The following is a 20,278-nucleotide window of genomic DNA, read 5'->3' as shown; positions in this document are numbered from 1 at the left end:
CACAACTAAAGCTAACCAGTACCTTACTTATTGTCAGTGGTGCTGGTCTTATACTCCTCTTAGTAGTGGTATAATAGAGCTTGGAAAATGTGTACAAAAGAGCAACACAAATGGCAGAAGAATGAAACAGCTTCTGTACAAGAAGTAGCGAAATAGATTAAAATTCTGTTGCCTGGACAGAAAATTAGTAACCTGGTCATGGTCTCAAATATTATGAATTATTGGGGGAAGGTTAATTCATTGTGATTGTGTCATAACACAAAAAGTATCAACTGAAAAATAAAATTAGCAGGCAGTACATTTAAAACAATCAGAAGAAAGCACTTTTTTCCACACAAGACATTTTGAAACACCTTGCCAAGATTTTATACCAAAAATAGCATGGAAAGGGTTATCCTGATTTGCAGAGGGTGGCTGAGGTGGGGCTGCAAAGATGCTGCACTCCTTAGACCCTCTGGCTCAAAGTTGCCAGGCCGTGAAAGCTGGGCCACACCAGGGAAGGGATTGCTCTGTGTTTGTCATCCTTTTATACTTTGTCTTTGAGCATCTGTCATTAGCTGCTGTCAGGAAGAGGAGAGCAGGCAAGACCAATTCTTTCACGTGACCATATGTTCTGCCACAGTGGGGCAAACAAGAAATTTAACAATGAATTAACCACCCATGTGGATACTGTCTCTCTTTCATAGATGTCCAGGAATATGGAGGAAATGAAGGAGAGCTGCATATGAACAAAAAGTGGTGAAATCTTTTCTGTGGGAGGTGTGGGGTTCCCCCCCCCCCCAACTGGATCTTTAATATCTGAAGAAACTGATAACCTAAAGTTTGCATTAGTTGAAAGGGCAACTGCCTGAGTAATGGAGAAAATGAGATTGAAATTAGACATGTTGTTCATGGAGTTAGGCATGCCTGATGATACAGACAAGATCCTGGTGTATAGGTATCCTATAGGGTATATAAAGGATGGCAAAGATGACAGCTGGCTTTGAAGAAAAATCATGTGTTAAGTCAAAATACTTTATTATTTCACGTCCTCTATTATTTATGAAGTCAAACTTACACCACAGAAGCACATTGACAGCATTGAGACTTCTAGCCTGTCCTACTGCAGTTTTTCCCTTGGACAATTCAGCCAGGAGGAAAAAGCCACAAATAATGTATATAACCAGACAGAGAATGGTACATGTGAAGAAGGTTTGTCAGTTGTTAATCCTTTTTTCTGTGGGACAAGCATGGGTATGCAAAAACTCCTTGAGAGACAGTAGTTATTTTTAAAACTGTCTTTTTTTTTTTTGAGGAAAACATTCTGAAAGTGATAAAGGCACATAAAGGCTGCTTCTTTCATACCTTTTCCTTTTTCTCACTATCCCTAGGTAGGAGTGAAAGTGTTAATATTTAGATTTTCTATGCTTGTAGTGTGTCTGTACTTTTAAGTTTTCAGATGAGTGGCAATTGGATGCTTTAAGTTTTTGGTAGTTAGCCTAGTTTATCTCGCTCAGTTTAGAAACCCATGTTGTACAGATTGCCATCTATTTTTCTTCTCCCATTGCAATATTGAAAAGTTCACAAGGCATCAATTAAAGTTAAGAATATGCATTTGTTTTATAAAGCAGTTGTTTTTGTCTTGGCTTCCTTTGGGAGCTTTTGGATGATTGAGACTTCAGTTAGGACTCCTTTGTTTTGTCTCATTGTCTTTACATGTAAAGTTTTCAGCTAATTTTGGCCTCAGTCATGCAAATACATGTTATAGATAGGAGCAGCCCACTGCATTTCCCAGTAAAACTTGCCTGTATAAAAGTTACTTGTATGAAAAAATGCTGGACTGGGGTTGTGGAAGGTCAAATTCATGTTCAGGGAGACTATCGTATCTAGGCGTTGCCTACATTTTTTGCAAAACTTAAAGTGAATTAAGAGAAGTTAAGGACTATCTTTAACTTGCATACAGATCTGTGAAGAGTTAATTGGACTAAATGTTTATATACTATCCAGTGAAGTTAGTGCTGTTTATTTTTCAGCTATTACCATATTTCAAAGGTACAGTCCTGAACCTTGTTGGAAATAAGTTTTTATTTAAAATTTTGTGTTCTTAAAATCAGCACTGAGAGATCCTGTTCAAAACTACATTTTTATTTTGAATAATAGATAACAATTGAACTTCCATTTCTTTGAAATAGAGAGTGTGCCTTTTAGAGAAAGTATTGTGACACAGTCTGTTCTGGTACTGAACGAAGACTTTGAGATTTCACAATTTCAATGGAAAAACCATGGTTTTGAGGAATGATAAATTAGAATAATGAGCATAATAAAATTCAGAGAAATTATACTCTTTGTATAACTATGCCGTAGTGTACCTAAGTGCAACATTTGATGAAAATAAAAGGTAATATGTTGGAAGGATAATTTACACAAAGCACAAAGGAAGAGCTTAAAAGGAATGGTCTATGTTTTGTGTATAGAATGGCACTTAGATTTCTTTTCGTCAGGTTTTGGGTTTTTTGTTTGGGCTTGGTTTTTTTTCTTTTAAGATCTCATTAATGGTTAAGAAGAAGGTGTAGTATATTAAAATGAGAGTGGTTCTTTGGCTGCTGTGTATTTCATCTCCTAAGTAAAACTTGGGCATTTCCAGAGGTGCTGTCTTGTCTGTAACCTCCAGTTTACTCTCTTGGCTGCGCTTTCAGTCTTGTTTTATTCTCCTCCCTTATCTTCCTCCTAAAAGCTCTACTGTTATGTTTAAAGAAAGACATCAGACATCAGTAATGCTCCTAATAAGAATCAGGAGCTTTCTAATATTGCTCAGGGAAATAGTAAGATATTCAGTATCTGGAATTGGGAAAGAAGGCATAACTCCTTGGCCTAGAATATTATCTCTACGTTTAAAATGTATACAACGTGTGATGTTTAGAATGTTATTTCAGTAAACGTACTGTAAGATGGAGGATTTTTGTTTTTGTGGGTAATTATGATGGGAGTGCCATGGAGTGCAGAGCTACCAAGCTTGGGTCATGAACTCAAGATATGGAACATGCTCTCCTATGAAGAGTTGGTAAACCGAGATTCTTCAGTCTTGAAAACTTGATTGAGAAAGGATTGATGGTGGTCTACAAATCATGATAGACATGAGTGCGAACTCTCTCTTCCTATGGAAGAACTAGGGAGTGCCAAGTAAATCTAGTAGAAACCATATTTAAAATAAAGGCAGGTGATTCTTCAAGCAGCAGCTGTGGGTGTGGAAAACTTGTAGAAGGATGCTGTGGATGCAAAAAAAATGGAAAGCTGTTGGAAAGAAATCTGTGGAAGGTTCTACAAAACATGTAGAAACCATGTCCTGCTCAGGAAGTCCCTGGACTGAACATAGTTGGAAGAATATTAGACAAGAACGTAATGTTTACTTGCGCTCATCTTATTCAACCCTGAGCATCTGCCTATGGCCCCTGTGGAAGGCAGAATACCGGGCGAGACTGACCATTGGTCTGACCATGAATAACTGTCCTTATTTTCTTATGCATCTTCCTCAGCAAGTTAATGGATTTCAGAGGGACTGTAATTAGTGGTGGATTTTCTTTTACATAGTTCACTCTTCTATCACTCTGATATATCTCCTAATTTTCATCATCTGCAAAGTGGAGGGCTTTGTAGCAGTAGCTCTAGTAACTGTAAGTCACCTATTCTCATAATCTAATCACAAGCAACATGAGTTTGATGTTGTTTATTATTTCTGACAGTTGCATTTTTATGCAACTTACTAGAAATGATAGTTTACATAAGTGTATATGCTTGAGAATCAAGGAAATTACGTTGCTTGAAAGCCAAAGTATAGAAACAGGATTTTATTTGAAACAATTAAGAAAATCTGAAACTGTGGTCATTTTGAATTTCTGATTTCTACTAGAAAGATGTCTGTCCAGCAAATCTGAGCTATGCCAACCTATTTAAAAAGTAGGTAAAGGTTCAGCTTTGCATGTCATCTGCTGTGTTCTGAGCTAATTCTGCAGATATTTTGGCAGCAGGATCAGCAGCTGTCTTGTAAGTAGCAGCAGTTGAAAGAGGAGCAGAAAGGTATTGATAAATTGCTTCTGGAAGATCTTTTCTTTAATCTGTTCAGGAATGGCACTGTACTGAATAACAAAACAGGCACAGACTGGAAAAAAAAAAGATGATGTTGATGACCTGGGGTGACATGTACTGGTTGAAAAATAGGAGAGTTACAGAGTCTACCTTTCTGGAAACCTCTTGAGTTCAGCCTACATCTATGGTCTCAGCATGCTTTCATGAGAGCTCCTTTAAATGTTCAGGAGCACGTGGCCCTCTGCATCCAGCCATTTGCCACATCGCATTGCTGCTGTGCAGTAATTAATCAGTTTGACAAGTGCGTGTGCATTGCGATTAGGAAGGAAGTGTTGATTTGATTTGTGGTATCTCAAGGATCTGCTTGAGAGCTTACTGGTCAGTTTAAGGGAATTCCTGAACTACCCTGGGGTGATTAATAGACTCTTAATTGATGATAAGAATAGGAGTTTATCACCATATGTATATATATTATTTAAATTTTAAACACATTTTTCTTCGATGTATCAAAATCTGCCTGACCAAGAGCTCCCAAAACTGAGAGGTAGGGAGTAAAGAATGACAGTTTTAATAAAGCCAGTTTATCGTGCATGTTAGGAGTATGTCATGTGTGGGTTGCACACAGACAACCAGTCCAAACCCAGAGTTATGACTCTGAGATGTTTATTCAGACCTTTTTCAAGACTGTGGTAATTCTTCATGTTATTCCAGCTTTTTTTAGTAGTCACGATGCAATAGCAATGGTAAGTAATTGAAGTTCCAGGAGAGAAAACAAGTCTGGTTGTTAAGAGTTGCATTTTGAAATGAGGGAATGAGGAGCCTTAGATCATGGTAAATAATACTACTTGATTGTGTTACCAGTGCTGGGTTTGCTTGGATAAATGAGCCAAGGGGTAACAGTTATAATACGGTCTGTTCTACATTCCCTTTTCTGATTTTCATGAAAACAGGTAGGAGGAATTTCAGGGAGGAAGGTAGGGTTAGAAGATGTCTTCAGCTGCCACTTCTTCCTTCCTCCAAGCTAATTTTATATTCTTCTTCAGGAAGCAGCATACATGAGCTGTGTTGTCTGTACTTCTGTACCTGAGATGTTCTTCATGCATCCTAAGTAGGAGAGAGCTAGAGGTTTGAAGGACGAGAAAATTAAGAGTTTTGGGTGTCAGCTATACTTTTTATATACTTTTATACAGCATTTTGTTTTATCCTTTTTGTAACATTTTCCCAGCTCCATAGATGGGAACCTTACTTTTTTGTTTTTCTGGGTGGATTGTGAAGGAGCAGTGAGTATCAGCTCATAAACTAGAGTAGCAACATCATTGCCAGTGTTAATGCAAGAGTTATCTGGAAAAAATCTGTGGTCATGCAGGATTATAAAGATCCTAGTTCCGTATTTGTTGGAAATACAGATACGTTTCCATCACCCATGTAATGATTAATGTTTTCTGAAGTTTATTACCCATAGGTTTAAAATGTTTATAGAAAAAATATTTCAATATAGATACTATTGTCATTCTTCCCACTATTGGGAAATTATTGAAATAAGTAGTTTTCCCAATTATCCTATGTCCAACTAAAAAAAATCCCAACAACAAAGTTGATTCAGTACATATGAGAATTAATTAGCTTTCACTGTGATCTTAGGACCGTAACTTAGGATATGTTTTCTTATGAGAATGTTACACAGAAAGCCTTTCTTTATCCAGTATACCTTTTTCCCCCCCCATTTTTTTTAGTGGTTGGACTGTGGTCATGTGGAGGTCTTTGTTTAAGCAGTAGGGAAGCAATACCACAGCTCTGTCTCTTTTTCCTAAAAGCTTTATTATAGTACTCATCTTTGAGGACTGTGAGCTTGGATCTCAGTAGACATCAAATGTGCCTTGTAAGTTCCCATTCCTACAGACCTCACACTACTTGCATCTCTTCCTGTTCACCTCGTCTAAATTGCAGTTCTAGGTAAAGCTTCAGATTTTCTCGTAATAATTGAAGCAGAAAGTCTGTCTCATTTTAATGTGTGGCTCCCAGCAGCCCTGAAAAGAAGAAGTAGTAGATAGAAAACGCCCTATTCTTTAGAATTAGTGCAAGTTTCGGTGGAGTAAAAGAGCAGTTCTCTGCTGAGTTTAATGAAGTTAAGATTTCACATAAAATTTTAAGTATGGGCTGTCATACATTGTTTCTGCACAAGCTGGCACAGGTACTTGCCATTTCATTCACCGCCATATCTCTGTCAGCGCTCTGAATTGCCAAGCATGACGAAATTGTTGGAGGGCAACTTCTCTTGCAGTGAATGGTGTTCAGTAGTGTTCAGTTGTAAGGCAGCAGAATCTGACATGGAGTTTGCTGGAAGATAAACCTCACTGATTTCATAACTGAGGTGTTTTGTTTATATGAACTTAAAGTGACCTGAAACATCACCACCTGTAAAGTGATTAATCTTAATTAGCATAAAACTTCTTGGCTGGAAAAGGTAGCTGCAGTTCAGAATGATCAGCAAATTCACGTGTAAATGTTTTTTGTTTTGCATATTAACCCAGCATGTAATTTCACCTGTTCTAAGGTGACTGCTATGTCTTAAGCAAGGAGATGTGATAGACTTTCTTGCAAATCTCATATTGAGATTCATGTTCTGTACGAGATGCTGTGTATGATGATTCTGTGTAGAAGATTATTATATTGAACTGTTGTATTCCTTAATTTCATATTAGTGTATTCTGGATAGTAGATATCACAGTGGATTGGCATCTTCTAGTGGAAATGCCATTCTAGGTCACAACATCTTTCTGACAGCAGAAATGGGATCACTAAAATTTTGTGGATAGAGGAGTGATTTACAGAAGTGTGGTATAATAAGTAAGGCAATTTGCAGAAACTTGTGCAAGGTGTTTTTACAGTAAGTTAAATTTGTTTACCGCTGTTGATTGTTTCAATTCCTGTGTTTCAAATGTTGTCAAATTTATTTTTTTTTAATAGCAATGGGGCTATGTTTTAACTTTCATGTGTCTGAATTCTGATCTTAATATAACATTTTAAAGGTGGCGATACATGTGAGTATCTTCTGTCCAGTGGGAGATTTCTTGGAGAAAAAGTATGGCAACCGCACAGTTGTATGATGCATAAGTATAAAAATAGGTAAGGAAACTCGTGTCTTCTGTTCATCTGCCTGGAAGGAAGAGTTGTTGTTTGACTGCATCTGTAGTAATTGCAGTGTCATCTATTTTTCACTTTGTAGCTGATTCTCTAGGCTTTCCAAAATATGCAACATTTATCAGAAGGAGGTCTTTTCCTTGTACATTATCTGTGTGTCTACAGTGTTTACCATAGTTGTATTTATATATAAAATACAAATAAATATTGGTGATAGTAGTACTGATACGTGTTACGGAGAGCCACAAGATACTGCAAGAGACTGCATAGCTTTGTATGTCACTCTCAGATTGCTGAAAGGGAAAATGCTGACCTTATGTGTAGAATCACAAGTAAAAAAATCCCAAATAAAATTACCAATCACTTTTTTTCACCTACTAGTAAGAGAACTTTATTTTTTAGAATTACACTGTATATTACCATTTTGAAACTACTGTGTTTGTAGCACCACAGAATAGGAAAGCCTGCTTGGTTGTTTGCCTAATCACATTAGCAGGAGCATTCATTTTCATTTCTATGCAAATTACACTAAACTTTTTATTAATTCCGCATGTTTAAAAAAAGATTTACCATTTGTTAGAGCTGGATATAATGCTTAGAATTATCTATATTGCTCTGTAGATTTTCTAAAGACTTTTTCCTAAAATACAAATTTCCTGTAACGTTAATGTTGCTATTTTGTTTTACAGTGAAGCAAAAAATTGCCTCATAGACAAACATGTTGTGTTTATAGGAGATTCTAGAATTCGACAGCTGTTCTATTCATTTATAAGACTCATAAATCCTCAAGTCAAAGAAGAAGGAAATAAGGTGAGCTAGTTTATTTTGATGACAGTTTTGTTTCTTTCTTCCTAATTTACCTCATACCTCTTCTCTGAACTTCAAAAACGCAAGAAATGATACTGTTTGCTGGCCTAGCCATCAGGAAGAAGAACCACGGAAAGGTCTTTTGGAGAAGAACAAGATTAGACCAAGATAATTGTTTGTGTGCTAATGAGATGATTGGGAATCTGAGAAGTGAACTAGGAAACTCGAGAGAAAGCTCGCGTCAGTCTGGGAATAAAGAAGCTGACTTGTCCCATAGCAACTTATGCTTCATATTTGGCTTCTTGATGAGAAAATGATTGCTCCTTTGTGTGTTTTTAAATAGTAGTAATTCATGGCTTATAATTTGTGATTTTAAATGTCAGTGAAATTGCTGATCTAATCTGTTGATAAAAATCCTTGGGGCAATGACAGATTTCCAGGTCTAACTTGAGGCTGAAACTAAAAATAGCTTCTGGCCTTACCTTCCTTTTGATTGCTGCCAAAGAGCTGTTTGAATTTTATAAGGTGAAGAATGTAAACTGCAGCTTGCAGGGTGGAAGCAGTAAGAAAGGATTTAGCCATGTCATTTGTTGAACAGAATATTCATTTCTTTTGCTGTATCGTGCTTCTTAGGCGTATCCCTTTATGGATGTATGTACACGTAAGGAGGGCAAAGATGTTTCACTTTCAACTGTAGATCAGATTTGTCAATTATTTAGTACTTTAGTCGTTTAGAAGTGCAAGCTAGCAGCTTTTTTAGTAGGCAGCATGCGGTCACTTTCACTTGTCAAAACAAGATGTTTCATTGATCGAATAACTCTGTTTTTCCTAGTTTCTTGGTTAGGTCACAGTTGCTGCCCAAAAGTGAGGATATGCTAGAGTGCTGTAATTGATTTTTAAGTCGAGAGGTATCTTTTGTCAAGTATTTATGAAATCAAGATCTCAGTTTGTGGAAGAGAAACACACTTGTTCTTTTGCACCAGGATTGAAACTAATATTGTATTTAGTAATATTTTAAAGGAGGATTGTGTATGCAGTATCTGTTTTCTTTCTGATTTCTTGCAATCTCACTCAGCAAATTTAATAATGCATTCCAGACTTTATTTCTGCGTGAGATTATTTTCTTTTATTCTTCAATTAAAACTGTTTTGGCTGTTTTGTGCAAAGAAGATGGGCGGATGAAAAAGAAGGCTAGGGAGAAGGAAGTGTAAGAAAAGAAAGAAGAAAGAAGTCTTAAGTTTTTCTCATTTTGGGAGGCTAAATTTAGGAAAATATTTTATACCTTTGTAACAGAGTGAACAGAAAGCATTTCAGACTTTGTTGGATAGATTTCTTCCAGGCAAAATAACCCTTTATGCGAGTAGCTTGTTTTATCAAGGAAGTAACATAAACATTTTGCATGAGTACACTGACAAGTTTATACAAGAAAAATCCTTTCTACTGAAGATAAACTTTTGGGTGAGAGCAAATTAACTTATGAATGTAAATATTTTTTTTTCCTTCTGAAAGTTTGTCTTACTTTGGTTTTATTGTTTTGGGTTTTTTGACAGCATGGAAATATCCCTTTTGAAGATAAATCTGCTTCAATTAAAGTGGTAAGTTTTTACCTAGCATTAAATTGCAAGCCATAATAATGCATATTATTATTTCATACAATGTAATCCAAGTTGCAGTCAGAGCTAGATTTTTCAAATTTCCACAAATGCTGTAAAAGTCAAAAGAAGCTTTAGACCATCAACATTCTGTATAAATTTTCCACAAAATATATCGGAGTGTATCTTAACGTATTATATTTTGAATAAGATTCTTCGAGAGACTTTGGCTTTGAGTATTCTCTGTTATCTTGGGGCATAAGCTCTGGAAGCCTGTATAATTTTTCTTTTTTTCAGATCTTATAATTTGGCCTTCCCAAGAATAGCTTTTGCCAGGAAGTTTACTTTTCCACTGCTGTAAGAATATGTATCTGGGGCTAACTTACTTGGAATGGTAATTGTCATAATTGCCATCGAGCTCTCTATGCTATCCCAACAAGTATTCCTTCCACTGTTTTTGCATGGAGAAATAGCCACAATGTTGATGATAATGTGGATATTTAAAAAAAGAAAACAAAGTACTTGAGGGTAGGTTTTATGAAGGACTCTGTTCTCCTCTGCCCTGGCAGTTGAAATGGTGTCCTCAATAGCTCTCTTTGCTTCCCATGACAGCTGTCAGCAGTACTGGGATTCTGCTAGTCATGTATTTGTTTATCCCCTGGAGACAACTCATTCTCTGTTCATGAAAACCAAAGAAGCATGTATTTGCTGGGTTGTCTGCAAGTGGGTTTTCAGTACCTGTTTGTGTACATGGTTAAGATTTAGGGTACAGAATAACATTTTACGGCATGAGCCCACGGCAATTTAAGCCTATGCTGTCCCACTCTGTTGCTCTTCATAGTCTGTTCCTGTGTTTGTGCTGTAACTAGCCCTGGTACAGCTGTGGAGTGGTCTGGTTTAGGAGTTGATTCAGCCAAAAACTTACCTTGTAGGGTTCCTTTTTCGTCAGGTCTGATGTGGCTCATCATAGGGTTATGTGAATGCTGGAAAAGAGGGGGCAGAACACAAGGCAGGACAAAGGGGACAAAGCAATGTGATTTATGTTGGTGTAGCCTGATACAGAACTACATCTTCAAAACTCCTTAAGCCTTGGTAGGTGTCTAACCACCAAGATTTGAGATGGCTTTTGGGAGATGTCTGGGTAGTTAAGAACATACTCCTAGTCTGGCCTAGTGGGCCAGCAAAAGATGCCCAAAGCCTGAAGAAGGAACACAGCTCAGCAGGAGAGCACCTGAAGAGCAGCACAAAGGAGCTCCAGCCAGTAAGACAGCCTCATCGGGGGCCCAACTTAAATGCCTCTATGCAAACACACGTAGCATGGGGAATAAACAAGAGGAGTTAGAGACGTGCGCACGCCTGCAGGGCTACAACCTTATTGGCATCACGCAGACGTGGTGGGATGGAGGGATACAGGCTCTTTAGGAAGCACAGGCAGGGGAGACGAGGAGGGGGTCTCACCTTCTATGTCAATGACCGGCTGGAGTGCATGGAGCTCTGCCTGGGGATGGATGAGGAGCCGACCGAGAGCTTATGGGTCAGAATGAAGGGGAAGGCAGGGACAGGTGACATTATGGTGGGGGTCTGCTACAGGCCACCTGACCAGGAAGACCCAGCGGACGAGGCTCTCTATAGACAGATAGGAGCAGCCTCATGCTCACAAGCCCTGGTCCTCATGGGGGACTTCAACCACCCCAATATCTGTTGGAGGGACAACACGGCAGGGCATAAGCAATCCGGGAGGTTCCTGGAATGCGTCGATGATAACTTCCTTCTCCAAGTGGTAGAGGAGCCAACGAGGAGAGGTGCTATGCTGGACCTTGTTCTCACTGACAAGGAGGGGCTGGTGGGGAATGTGAAGCTCAAGGGCAGCCTGGGCTGCAGTAACCACGAAATGGTGGAGTTCAAGATCCTTAGGGCACCGAGGAGGGCGCACAGCAAGCTCGCTGCCCTGGACTTCAGGAGAGCAGACTTCGGCCTCTTCAGGGATCTGCTTGTCAGAGTGCCATGGGACAAAGCCCTGGAGGGAAGAGGGGCCCAGGAAAGTTGGTTAATATTCAAGGATCACCTCCTTCAAGCTCAGGAGTGATGCATCCCAACAAAGAGGAAGTCAGGCAAAAACGCCATGAGGCCTGCATGGATGAACAAGGAGCTCCTGGACAAACTCAGACACAAAAGGAGCCTGCAGAGGGTGGAAGCAAGGACAGGTAGCCTGGGAGGAATACAGAGAAATTGTCCGAGCAGCCAGGGATCAGGTTAGGAAAGCTAAAGCCCTGATAGAATTAAATCTGGCCAGGGACGTCAAGGGCAACAAGAAAAGATCCTATAGGTAAGTCAGGGATAAAAGGAAGACTAGGGAAAATGTGGGCCCTCTCGGGAGCGAAACAGGAGACCTGGTTACCCGGGGTACGGAGAAGGCAGAGGCACCCAATGACTTTTTTGCCTCGGTCTTCACTGGCAAGTGCTCAAGCCTTACCGCCCAAGCCGCAGAAGGCAAAGGCAGGGACTGGGAGAATGAAGAGCTGCCCACTGTGGGAGAAGATCAGGTTCGAGACCATCGAAGGCACCTGAAGGTGCGCAAGTCCATGGGACCCGATGAGATCCATCCGCAGGTCCTGAAGGAACTGGCGGATGAGGTTGCTAAGCCACTATCCATCGTATTTGAGAAGTCGTGGCAGTCTGGTGAAGTTCCCACTGACTGGAAAAGGGGAAACATAACCCCCATTTTTAAAAAGGGAAAAAAGGAAGACCCGGGGAACTACAGGCCAGTCAGTCTCACGTCTGTGCCTGGGAAGAACATGGAACAGGTCCTCCTGGAAGCTCTGCTAAGGACAGGGAGGTGATTCGAGACAGCCAGCATGGCTTCACCAAGGGCAAGTCCTGCCTGACTAACCTAGTGGCCTTCTGTGATGGAGTGACTACATCAGTGGACATGGGAAGGGCTACAGGTGTCATCCATCTGGACCTCTGTAAGGCCTTTGACATGGTCCCCCACAACAGCCTTCTCTCTAAACTGGAGAGGTATGGATTTGATGGGTGGACTGTCTGGTGGGTGAGGAATTGGTTAGATGGTCACATCCAGAGGGTAGTGGTCAACGGCTCAATGTCCAGCTGGAGGTTGGTGATGAGTGGTGTCCCGCAGGGGTCCGTACTGGGACCGGTACTGTTTAATATCTTCATCAATGACAATGGGATCGAGTGCACCCTCAGCAAGTTTGCAGATGACACCAAGCTGAGTGGTGCGGTTGACATGCCAGAGGGACGGGATGCCATCCACATGGACCTGGGCAAGCTTGAGAAGTGGGCCCGTGTGAACCTCATGAGGTTTAACAAGGCCAAGTGCAAGGTCCTGCACCTGGTTCGGGGCAACCCCCGGTATCAATACAGGCTGGGGGATGAAGGGATTGAGAGCAGCCCTGCCGAGAAGGACTTGGGGGTACTGGTGGATGAAAAGCTGGATATGAGCCGACAATGTGCGCTCGCAGCCCAGAAGGCCAGTTGTATCCTGGGCTGCATCCAAAGAAGCGTGGCCAGCAGGTGGAGGGAGGTGATTCTGCCCCTCTACTCTGCTCTGCTGAGACCCCACCTGGAGTACTGCGTCCAGCTCTGGAGCCCTCAGCCCAGGAAAGACACAGACCTGTTGGAGCGGGTCCAGAGGAGGGCCACAAAGATGATCAGGGGGATGGAACACCTCTCCTATGGGGAAAGGCTGAGAGAGTTGGGGTTGTTCAGCCTGGAGAAGAGAAGGCTCCGGGGAGACCTTATTGCAGCCTTTCAATACTTAAAGGGGGCTTATAAGAAAGATGGTGGCAACCTTTTTAGCAGGGCCTGTTGTGACAGGACAAGGGGGAATGGCTTTAAACTAAAGGGGGGTAGATTTAGACTAGGTAGAAGGAAGAAATGTTTTACGCTGAGGGTGGTGAAACACTGGCACAGGTTGCCCAGAGAGGTGGTGGATGCCCCATCCCTGGAAACATTCCAGGTCAGGTTGGACGGGGCTCTGAGCAACCTGATCTAGTTGAAGATGTCCCTGCCCATGGCAGGGGGGTTGGACTAGATGACCTTTAGAGGTCCCTTCCAACCCAAATTATTCTGTGATTCTAGTCTGCTGCTTCCTTGTTTTTATGCTGTATATCTGTTTACATTATTGGCATGGTAGCTGAATTTTGACATTCAGAATAGCTGTGACCCAATAATCTAAATGTGGAAATTACTTGACCAACAAAAGAGAAAATCACTGGGAACAAGTGGAGAGTTTAATTTTGCCCTTTCTAGTCATCATACTGACCCTTCCATCCTGCAGCACTGCAGATGGCTGCCTGATCTCTCACAGATTCTGCCAAATAGTGAATTGACAGTACTCAAGGAAACTACCAAAATCTTTAGGTCTGTGTGGGTGGAAGACAGAGATTTCCTCTCTGCTGGTAGTGTTTCTGCATTCTGCATTATAAAATTTCCTCACAATAGTTTCTGCATGTGTAATCCCTGCCATTTCACTTTAATGTGTATTTGTAGTCGTTTTGATAGTTCTGCACCTGAGGAGTAACTAGATGGGAGACATAATAGCACTAGCCGAAGTCTAGACTGTCCTTCTAGATGAAGGTTGGGCACTACTCCTGACATCTAAAAAAATGTCAGTAGGTATTGCATTTAGTGTCCATAGCACTATTAGATTTAAACAGCTAATAATTTATGAAGTGGTAATGTGAAATGTTAGGATTTATTTTTGTTTGAAAAGTGTGATTTCAAGCTATCAATCACATTATGTAAAGTTCTGGAAGAAAAAAAAACCCTGTTGGTAAAAACTTTGGGAAATTGAGCAAAAAGCAAGTTGTAATAAATAAGTTACAGATGTGAGCTTGGTTTTAGCCCTGATTGCATTGGAAGCTCAAGGACATTCCATTTGGCAGAAGCTAAAAAAATTACCTTCTTGGTGAAATCCCAACTCCTGAACTACAAATGAAAATTTTTTCTTTTTTCATGGGGGCAAAGGGTTTGGGTTTTTTTTTTCCTTTTTTTTTCTTTCGGTTTTCCATGCTAGGCCGAGATGTCAGGCTTTTCATGCTAACTATAAAGGAAATCTCACTTTGGGCAAAGTGTTTTTCTTTCACAGTTGAATTGATGGCAATTCGTTTGGTTTTTGATTTTTTGTTATTAGTCTACTGCTTGTCTTTAAGCTTACAGAGTGAGCTTGCATTTATTTTACAGGATTTCCTGTGGTATCCAGAAGTTAATGGCTCTATGAGGCAACGTATCAAATCTTGGACTGAGGTTTGTCTTAAAAAACTGTTCATTTTAGGAAAATACAGCAGCTGACTGAGGACTACTACCTTTCTTTTTTTTCATATACACAGCTATAATTACTAGGAGTCCAGCAACTGCAGCATATCACATATATTCAGTCAGTTATGTACCAGAGATATGAAATTTAACATCAAAATAGTGAAAGGGGGATGCTTACTGGTGTGTATGTTTCTGGGCATCTCCAGGTCTCACAAGGATGGCTTCACTTGGGCCAAAAAAACCCCAAACCAAACCAGAAAAACCCTACTTCCTAGGAGCAGGTTGATTCATCCTATTAAGAGCTGAAAGGATTTTACTCTGATGTGATGTTTCTCTTCTTCTGTGTCTGCGATGGCTCCGCTTTTATGTGACCGAACATTTTTGATCCTTACGGATCCCTTCCAACTTGAGATATTCTATGATTTTACATCTATGTTAATTTGAGTGTTCCCAACTGAAGGACAAAGGCGATTGGAAAGTCAAGAATGCCTTGATTTTTTTTTTTTTCAATATTTCCCTCAAATTGCGTACTAATTATTTTACGTTTCAGTTATGATATAGGTTGTCATGTTATTCAGCATAAAATTATGTATGTAATTCTGATAACGAGTAATATGTTTACAGATTGGCAACAAATTTTTCTTCTTTCTTTCTTTGTTGACCTTTAAAAAGACTGGAGTGATTTAGCAATGGCCCCTGGTGATTCTTTTGCTACCCTATTTGTCATTCTCGCATGACACCTTCCATCAAGATAGCTGAAGTTACCATTCGTTTTTCTGTGGTTACTAAAAAAAATTGAGAGCTGCTAAACCCTTGCTGTGCCAAGGCAAAACTCATACTGAGGTGATCAGCACTGTTTGTTTCCTTGTACTCTTCTGTTTGAGTACATATTCTGTTCCTTGTCCTAGACATAACTTTCAGACCAGGGCAACAAGGACAACAACTGTCTGTTGTCCTTGTTCTGTTTTTGCAATGTGTTTATGGTCACTTCAGTCAGTTGAACAGCTCAAACAGACGTTTGAGAATGCTGAGAGACACTGAGAGAAAAAGTACTTCAATAGTATGATCTACAGTTTACTTGACCTTAGGAGGAGATGTTTAGATAGCTTTTAAAGAGAACTTATGCTGCTAAATTGATAATGATTGTAAGTGCTTATTGATGCTTTGCACTTTTGCAGATTCTGTTATGTGAAAATTCTGGTATGTCACAAATTGATGTTCTCTGTAATATATCTGCAGTCTATTCTTTTGTAACCATTAACTGATGGACAAGTTGAGTCACAGTTAATTAAGATATGTCTTAATTAACTTGCTTGATATAATAATAAGTATAATTTGTGAATATTTTAAAACAAAATTTCTTTTTACTTTGTGTCTTAGGGTTCTGTGGCAAAACCTCATATAATTGTAGCAGGAGCTGCCACGGTAAGTTATACATGTATGGGTATTTTAATAAAGAAGGAAGTTCTAGTAGCATAACTTTTATGCTCTCAAGGTGGTTACGTGATGAAGTTATTAAACCCAATTTATAATAAAAAATATACTCTCAGTGAATTTTCTGTTATAACAAGTAGTTCTGAAATAGCAGATATATTTTATTATAGCTGTGCGATGTACAGTACTTGCTTTTTGGCAGCAATACTCATTAATAAGCATTGATTTGCTTGAACCTAGCTAATAAATAAAGTAGCCTCTTTGTTAAAAGCAGATTATTCATTTAAAAAGTTAAATAAAAGTACTTGCATACTAACTGAGATGCATTTTTAATAAACTCTCTTCAGTCACAAAATACTGCTTTTGAGCATGGCCCAATCTGGAACGCTCTTTCTGAGTGCATATATTTCTTTTAGACTTACATGGGCAAAAACCTGAATTTTACAAGAATAATTCAGCAACCAAAGACATTGCACTTCCTGAATCTTGTTCCACTGGAAGTTTCCACCACTGCTATTAGCTGCAGCATCACAGAAAACAGGGCTGACAAGGACCTGAAGAGATCTCCTAACCCACCAGTTAGCCACAAGGCAGGATCAGTTACACCTGTGTCGCGCTTGACAAGAGTCAACCAATTCTTTAAAACTTCCAGGGAAGGAATTCAGCAGCCCCCCCTAAGTAGTCTATTCCAGTAGTTGGCTGGTACTGGGAGTCAAGAGTCGAACAACTGCTCATCTCATTAATTCCACATTTAATGTCCCTTACGTCCAAATATTTTGGAACTGGAATTTGAAAGGCATTAGCTATTATAAATTCATACCAGCTCAAATGTAGAGGGAGAAAATGTGTTCCATGCTCCTGGGCATGCTAGTCTAGGGTGAATTCCCCCAATTTTAGGGGAAGGTCCTATGTGTATGCAGACTTCCACACATTTCCTGAGGGATCAGAAATTCTCTTGTTTCCTTACAGATGAACCCCCTAAATTCTCTTCCTCTGTAGGATCCACGTAAATATTGAGCTTTAGGAATCTTAGTAAGCCTAGAATATCTCTGCTCAGTCTGAGAATCTAGCGTGTCTTACTAGCATGAGTCGTACTTCACACAGAAAATGCCATTATATATGGATAATGTTCTGGCATGCAGGAGGTCATGTTGCAAAACTACAGGACTCTTAGCTAAATAATTCCTTTTAATTATATATATACATTAGCCGTAGCTTGTTGTCCTTTGTGGACAGCAGGAGATACAAACCAACAATATGTATGTGATGCTCAGCTCTTTATAACACCAATATATTTACACAAAACATTAATAGTGATATCTAGAGTTGGCCAAAGACAAACATCCCCTATTTTAAGGGACTTGCAGAAAAATAAAGTGCTTCAAAAATCTGATGCATCAGCAACATCACCATGGCTAGCACTAGTGTGGTAACCTGCTGCTAGATTAAACTGATGTGTGCCCTTGGACTTGTCAGCATTTTGAAACTTCCCTGTATCTTTAACTTAGCTCTCGGTTTGGTCATGCTACTTCGGTCTGGACATGTCTGTCTTAAGACATCAACTGCATAACAGTTTATAAGTAGAAGTAAACTCTTACAAGCTGGAGAAGCTCCAGCTAGTACACAACTCAGTTGCTTGCTTATTCTGGGAAAAGGAGATGCTCTGAGGATGTCACTGCAGTGCTCTGCTTCTTAGTTCCTGGCTTCCTGTTGAATAGAATATGCTTCTTAAAACGTCTTTTAAATACTGTAGGTGTTTCACGAGTAAAGATTTAGCTACTGGGAGAAACTACTTTTTTTCCAGAGTGTGAGTTCTCAGAGCAGCTGCATGTTATTTGGTTTCATGAAGTATTCGTTTATATTCGATAATATTCTCATGAAGTGGACTAACCAGTGTACTTGGCTTACATCAAAATTTTTATGTTGGTATTTAGAAATAACTAGAGAGTTCACTACATTCAGGCTAAATTATTAATTTTTTTTTTTTACAGATTTTGTCTAAATCAGTATAGATACAGTAATACTTTTAAAAAATGCTAAATCTTTTTTTCCTACAGTGTGGGAGATTCTTTTCAGAAGTTAGGAGACATTCTTGGGTAGCTATAGCATTCTCCCAATCATTTCATACAGAAGATTAAATCAGAAATTAAAATGGCTCCTCTTCTTTCCTTTTTTTTTCTCTTTTTTTCTTTGTGGATATCTGCAAAACAGATGGAAATATTGGAACTCAGTACCACCATCAAGCTTTGCGCTGTGGTCAGTTTTCCTAGAGTAAAATTGACCGAATTGGCCATGATTTTTTTATAATGTGACTGGCTTTGCTACTTCATCATTGTTCAAAGTCATGGGGCTTTTAATTAAAACACCTTGCATCATTTAATTTATGAAAAATCAAATACGCATTAAGTTGAATATTATATACTCCGTATTTAAATGATCTGTTTGAATGTAATTATCTGTCTAGACAGCTGCTTGTTCAAAAAGAAATTTTTTAGCACTTTAAAAGCAAAGACTAAAGAAATAATCTAGCTTTATAGAAATAATGAAAAATAGCTACTAACGGAGCAATGGAATCAGTTAATTAAGGGTCTTCTGACATACAGGTTCTGAATCTCTTTCTTTGTTTCTCCAGTGGTCTATCAAGATTCACAATGGCAGCAACGAAGCCCTCACACAATATAAAATCAATATCACTTCAATTGCACCTCTTTTGGAAAAATTAGCAAAAAATAGTGATGTTTACTGGGTCTTACAAGGTAAAGTAATGAACAGTAGGTAACAATTGTACTGTCACTGTCTGTTGAATCATTATCTTGTAGGATACGGAAAACTTAGTCCATATTGCTTACTTGCAGAGTAAAAAGGCTGTTGGTTGAATTCCGTTCTGGCCTTTCTTGCAACCTTAACTAGCTGGTACCTAACTAGCTGTTACTAGTGATGGAGATTTTAAAGTGCTCTCAGGAAAATCTTTTGCCTTCTGAACTCTTAATTCTTTGTTAGCTTACTCTCAGACTCAATATGCCAGGTTTATTCTCCCTGTGCTGTGCTCCATACGTGCCTCCTGGGAGTCAAGAACACAAGTGCATAAAACAGCTGTATTCCTGTGTTTGTGTTCAATTAAATTTTCAGATTACATAAATAATAGGAGAGGTTCAACGAGTGCATCCTCTGTGTGTGTCTAGAATGAATAGATGTACTCTAGAGAATACAGAGAATTTAAGTCTCTAGGATGAAACTTGCTTCTGTACACTTGAGCACTGATGAGTTAAGGTTAGGCGCCAGAAATCATGGTTGAAAATGAGTCTGTGATATTTTTCTTACGGCACCACGCTTACATTCTTTTGCTTTTCTTCAATAAAACCTAAGGTATGTCTCTGACACTGAACAATGAGCTCATAGGTAGAATGCGTTTCCTGGTTTATCTGCCGTAGAATACGGCATTTTAGATTATCACCTCAGTTAGAAACATAGGCAGATTTTGAGCCCTGATAGGAATATACCCAGCTGTACCCTTACAGTCATATCCAAGTTCCTATCAAAGATGGTTCTAGAGGTTAACCTGAATCAACAATCTTCTTGCATTCCTTTCAAAACCATGTTTATCTATAACAGAAACAGTTAGCTGTCAGACATGTCCCAGCATTCTGTTGATAAAGATCCAGTCCATTTAAGTCATCTCTGAGCTCTTTAATGGAACGAATAAGAGGAAAAGCAGCCTGTACACACAGAGTTGTCTAGCATTGGTTGTCCAAAAGTAGGCATTGAGGTAGCTAAAGTAAATCAACTTACAGCTCGTAATGTGTTTCACCAGAGTTATGAACATCAGTAGCTTTTCATAGCAACTTACTGATCTCCAGCTGACCTTTTGATCTAAAATTCCGTATAGCTTTGTGTTAAGCTCTACGTAATTTCTGAAGCCTGCAGGCAATTAAGTGGTGGTCCATTCTTCCGAAAAACTGAAA

At 39.3% G+C, this 20,278-nt stretch overlaps 1 protein-coding gene across 3 annotated transcripts in view; it reads left to right on the top strand.

Annotated features, from left to right (window-relative positions):
• The window catches only part of CASD1 (CAS1 domain sialic acid O acetyltransferase 1), a 38,381-nt gene that overhangs the window by 2,091 nt on the left and 16,012 nt on the right, over window positions 1–20,278 (top strand). For all 3 annotated transcript variants that reach the window (XM_076331484.1, XM_076331485.1, XM_076331486.1), the window contains exons 2-7: window positions 7,092–7,188; window positions 7,893–8,013; window positions 9,561–9,605; window positions 14,808–14,870; window positions 16,263–16,307; window positions 18,949–19,072. In XM_076331484.1, the coding sequence (XP_076187599.1) occupies window positions 7,092–7,188; window positions 7,893–8,013; window positions 9,561–9,605; window positions 14,808–14,870; window positions 16,263–16,307; window positions 18,949–19,072 (495 nt within the window). The remainder of the gene's footprint in view (window positions 1–7,091; window positions 7,189–7,892; window positions 8,014–9,560; window positions 9,606–14,807; window positions 14,871–16,262; window positions 16,308–18,948; window positions 19,073–20,278) is intronic.

The sequence above is a fragment of the Aptenodytes patagonicus genome, chromosome 2 (assembly GCF_965638725.1).
Source record: "Aptenodytes patagonicus chromosome 2, bAptPat1.pri.cur, whole genome shotgun sequence".
In the NCBI taxonomy this organism is placed as follows: domain Eukaryota; kingdom Metazoa; phylum Chordata; class Aves; order Sphenisciformes; family Spheniscidae; genus Aptenodytes; species Aptenodytes patagonicus.
The sequence above is the reverse complement of the archived record's forward strand: the minus strand, read 5'-3'. Positions and strand labels throughout refer to the sequence as shown.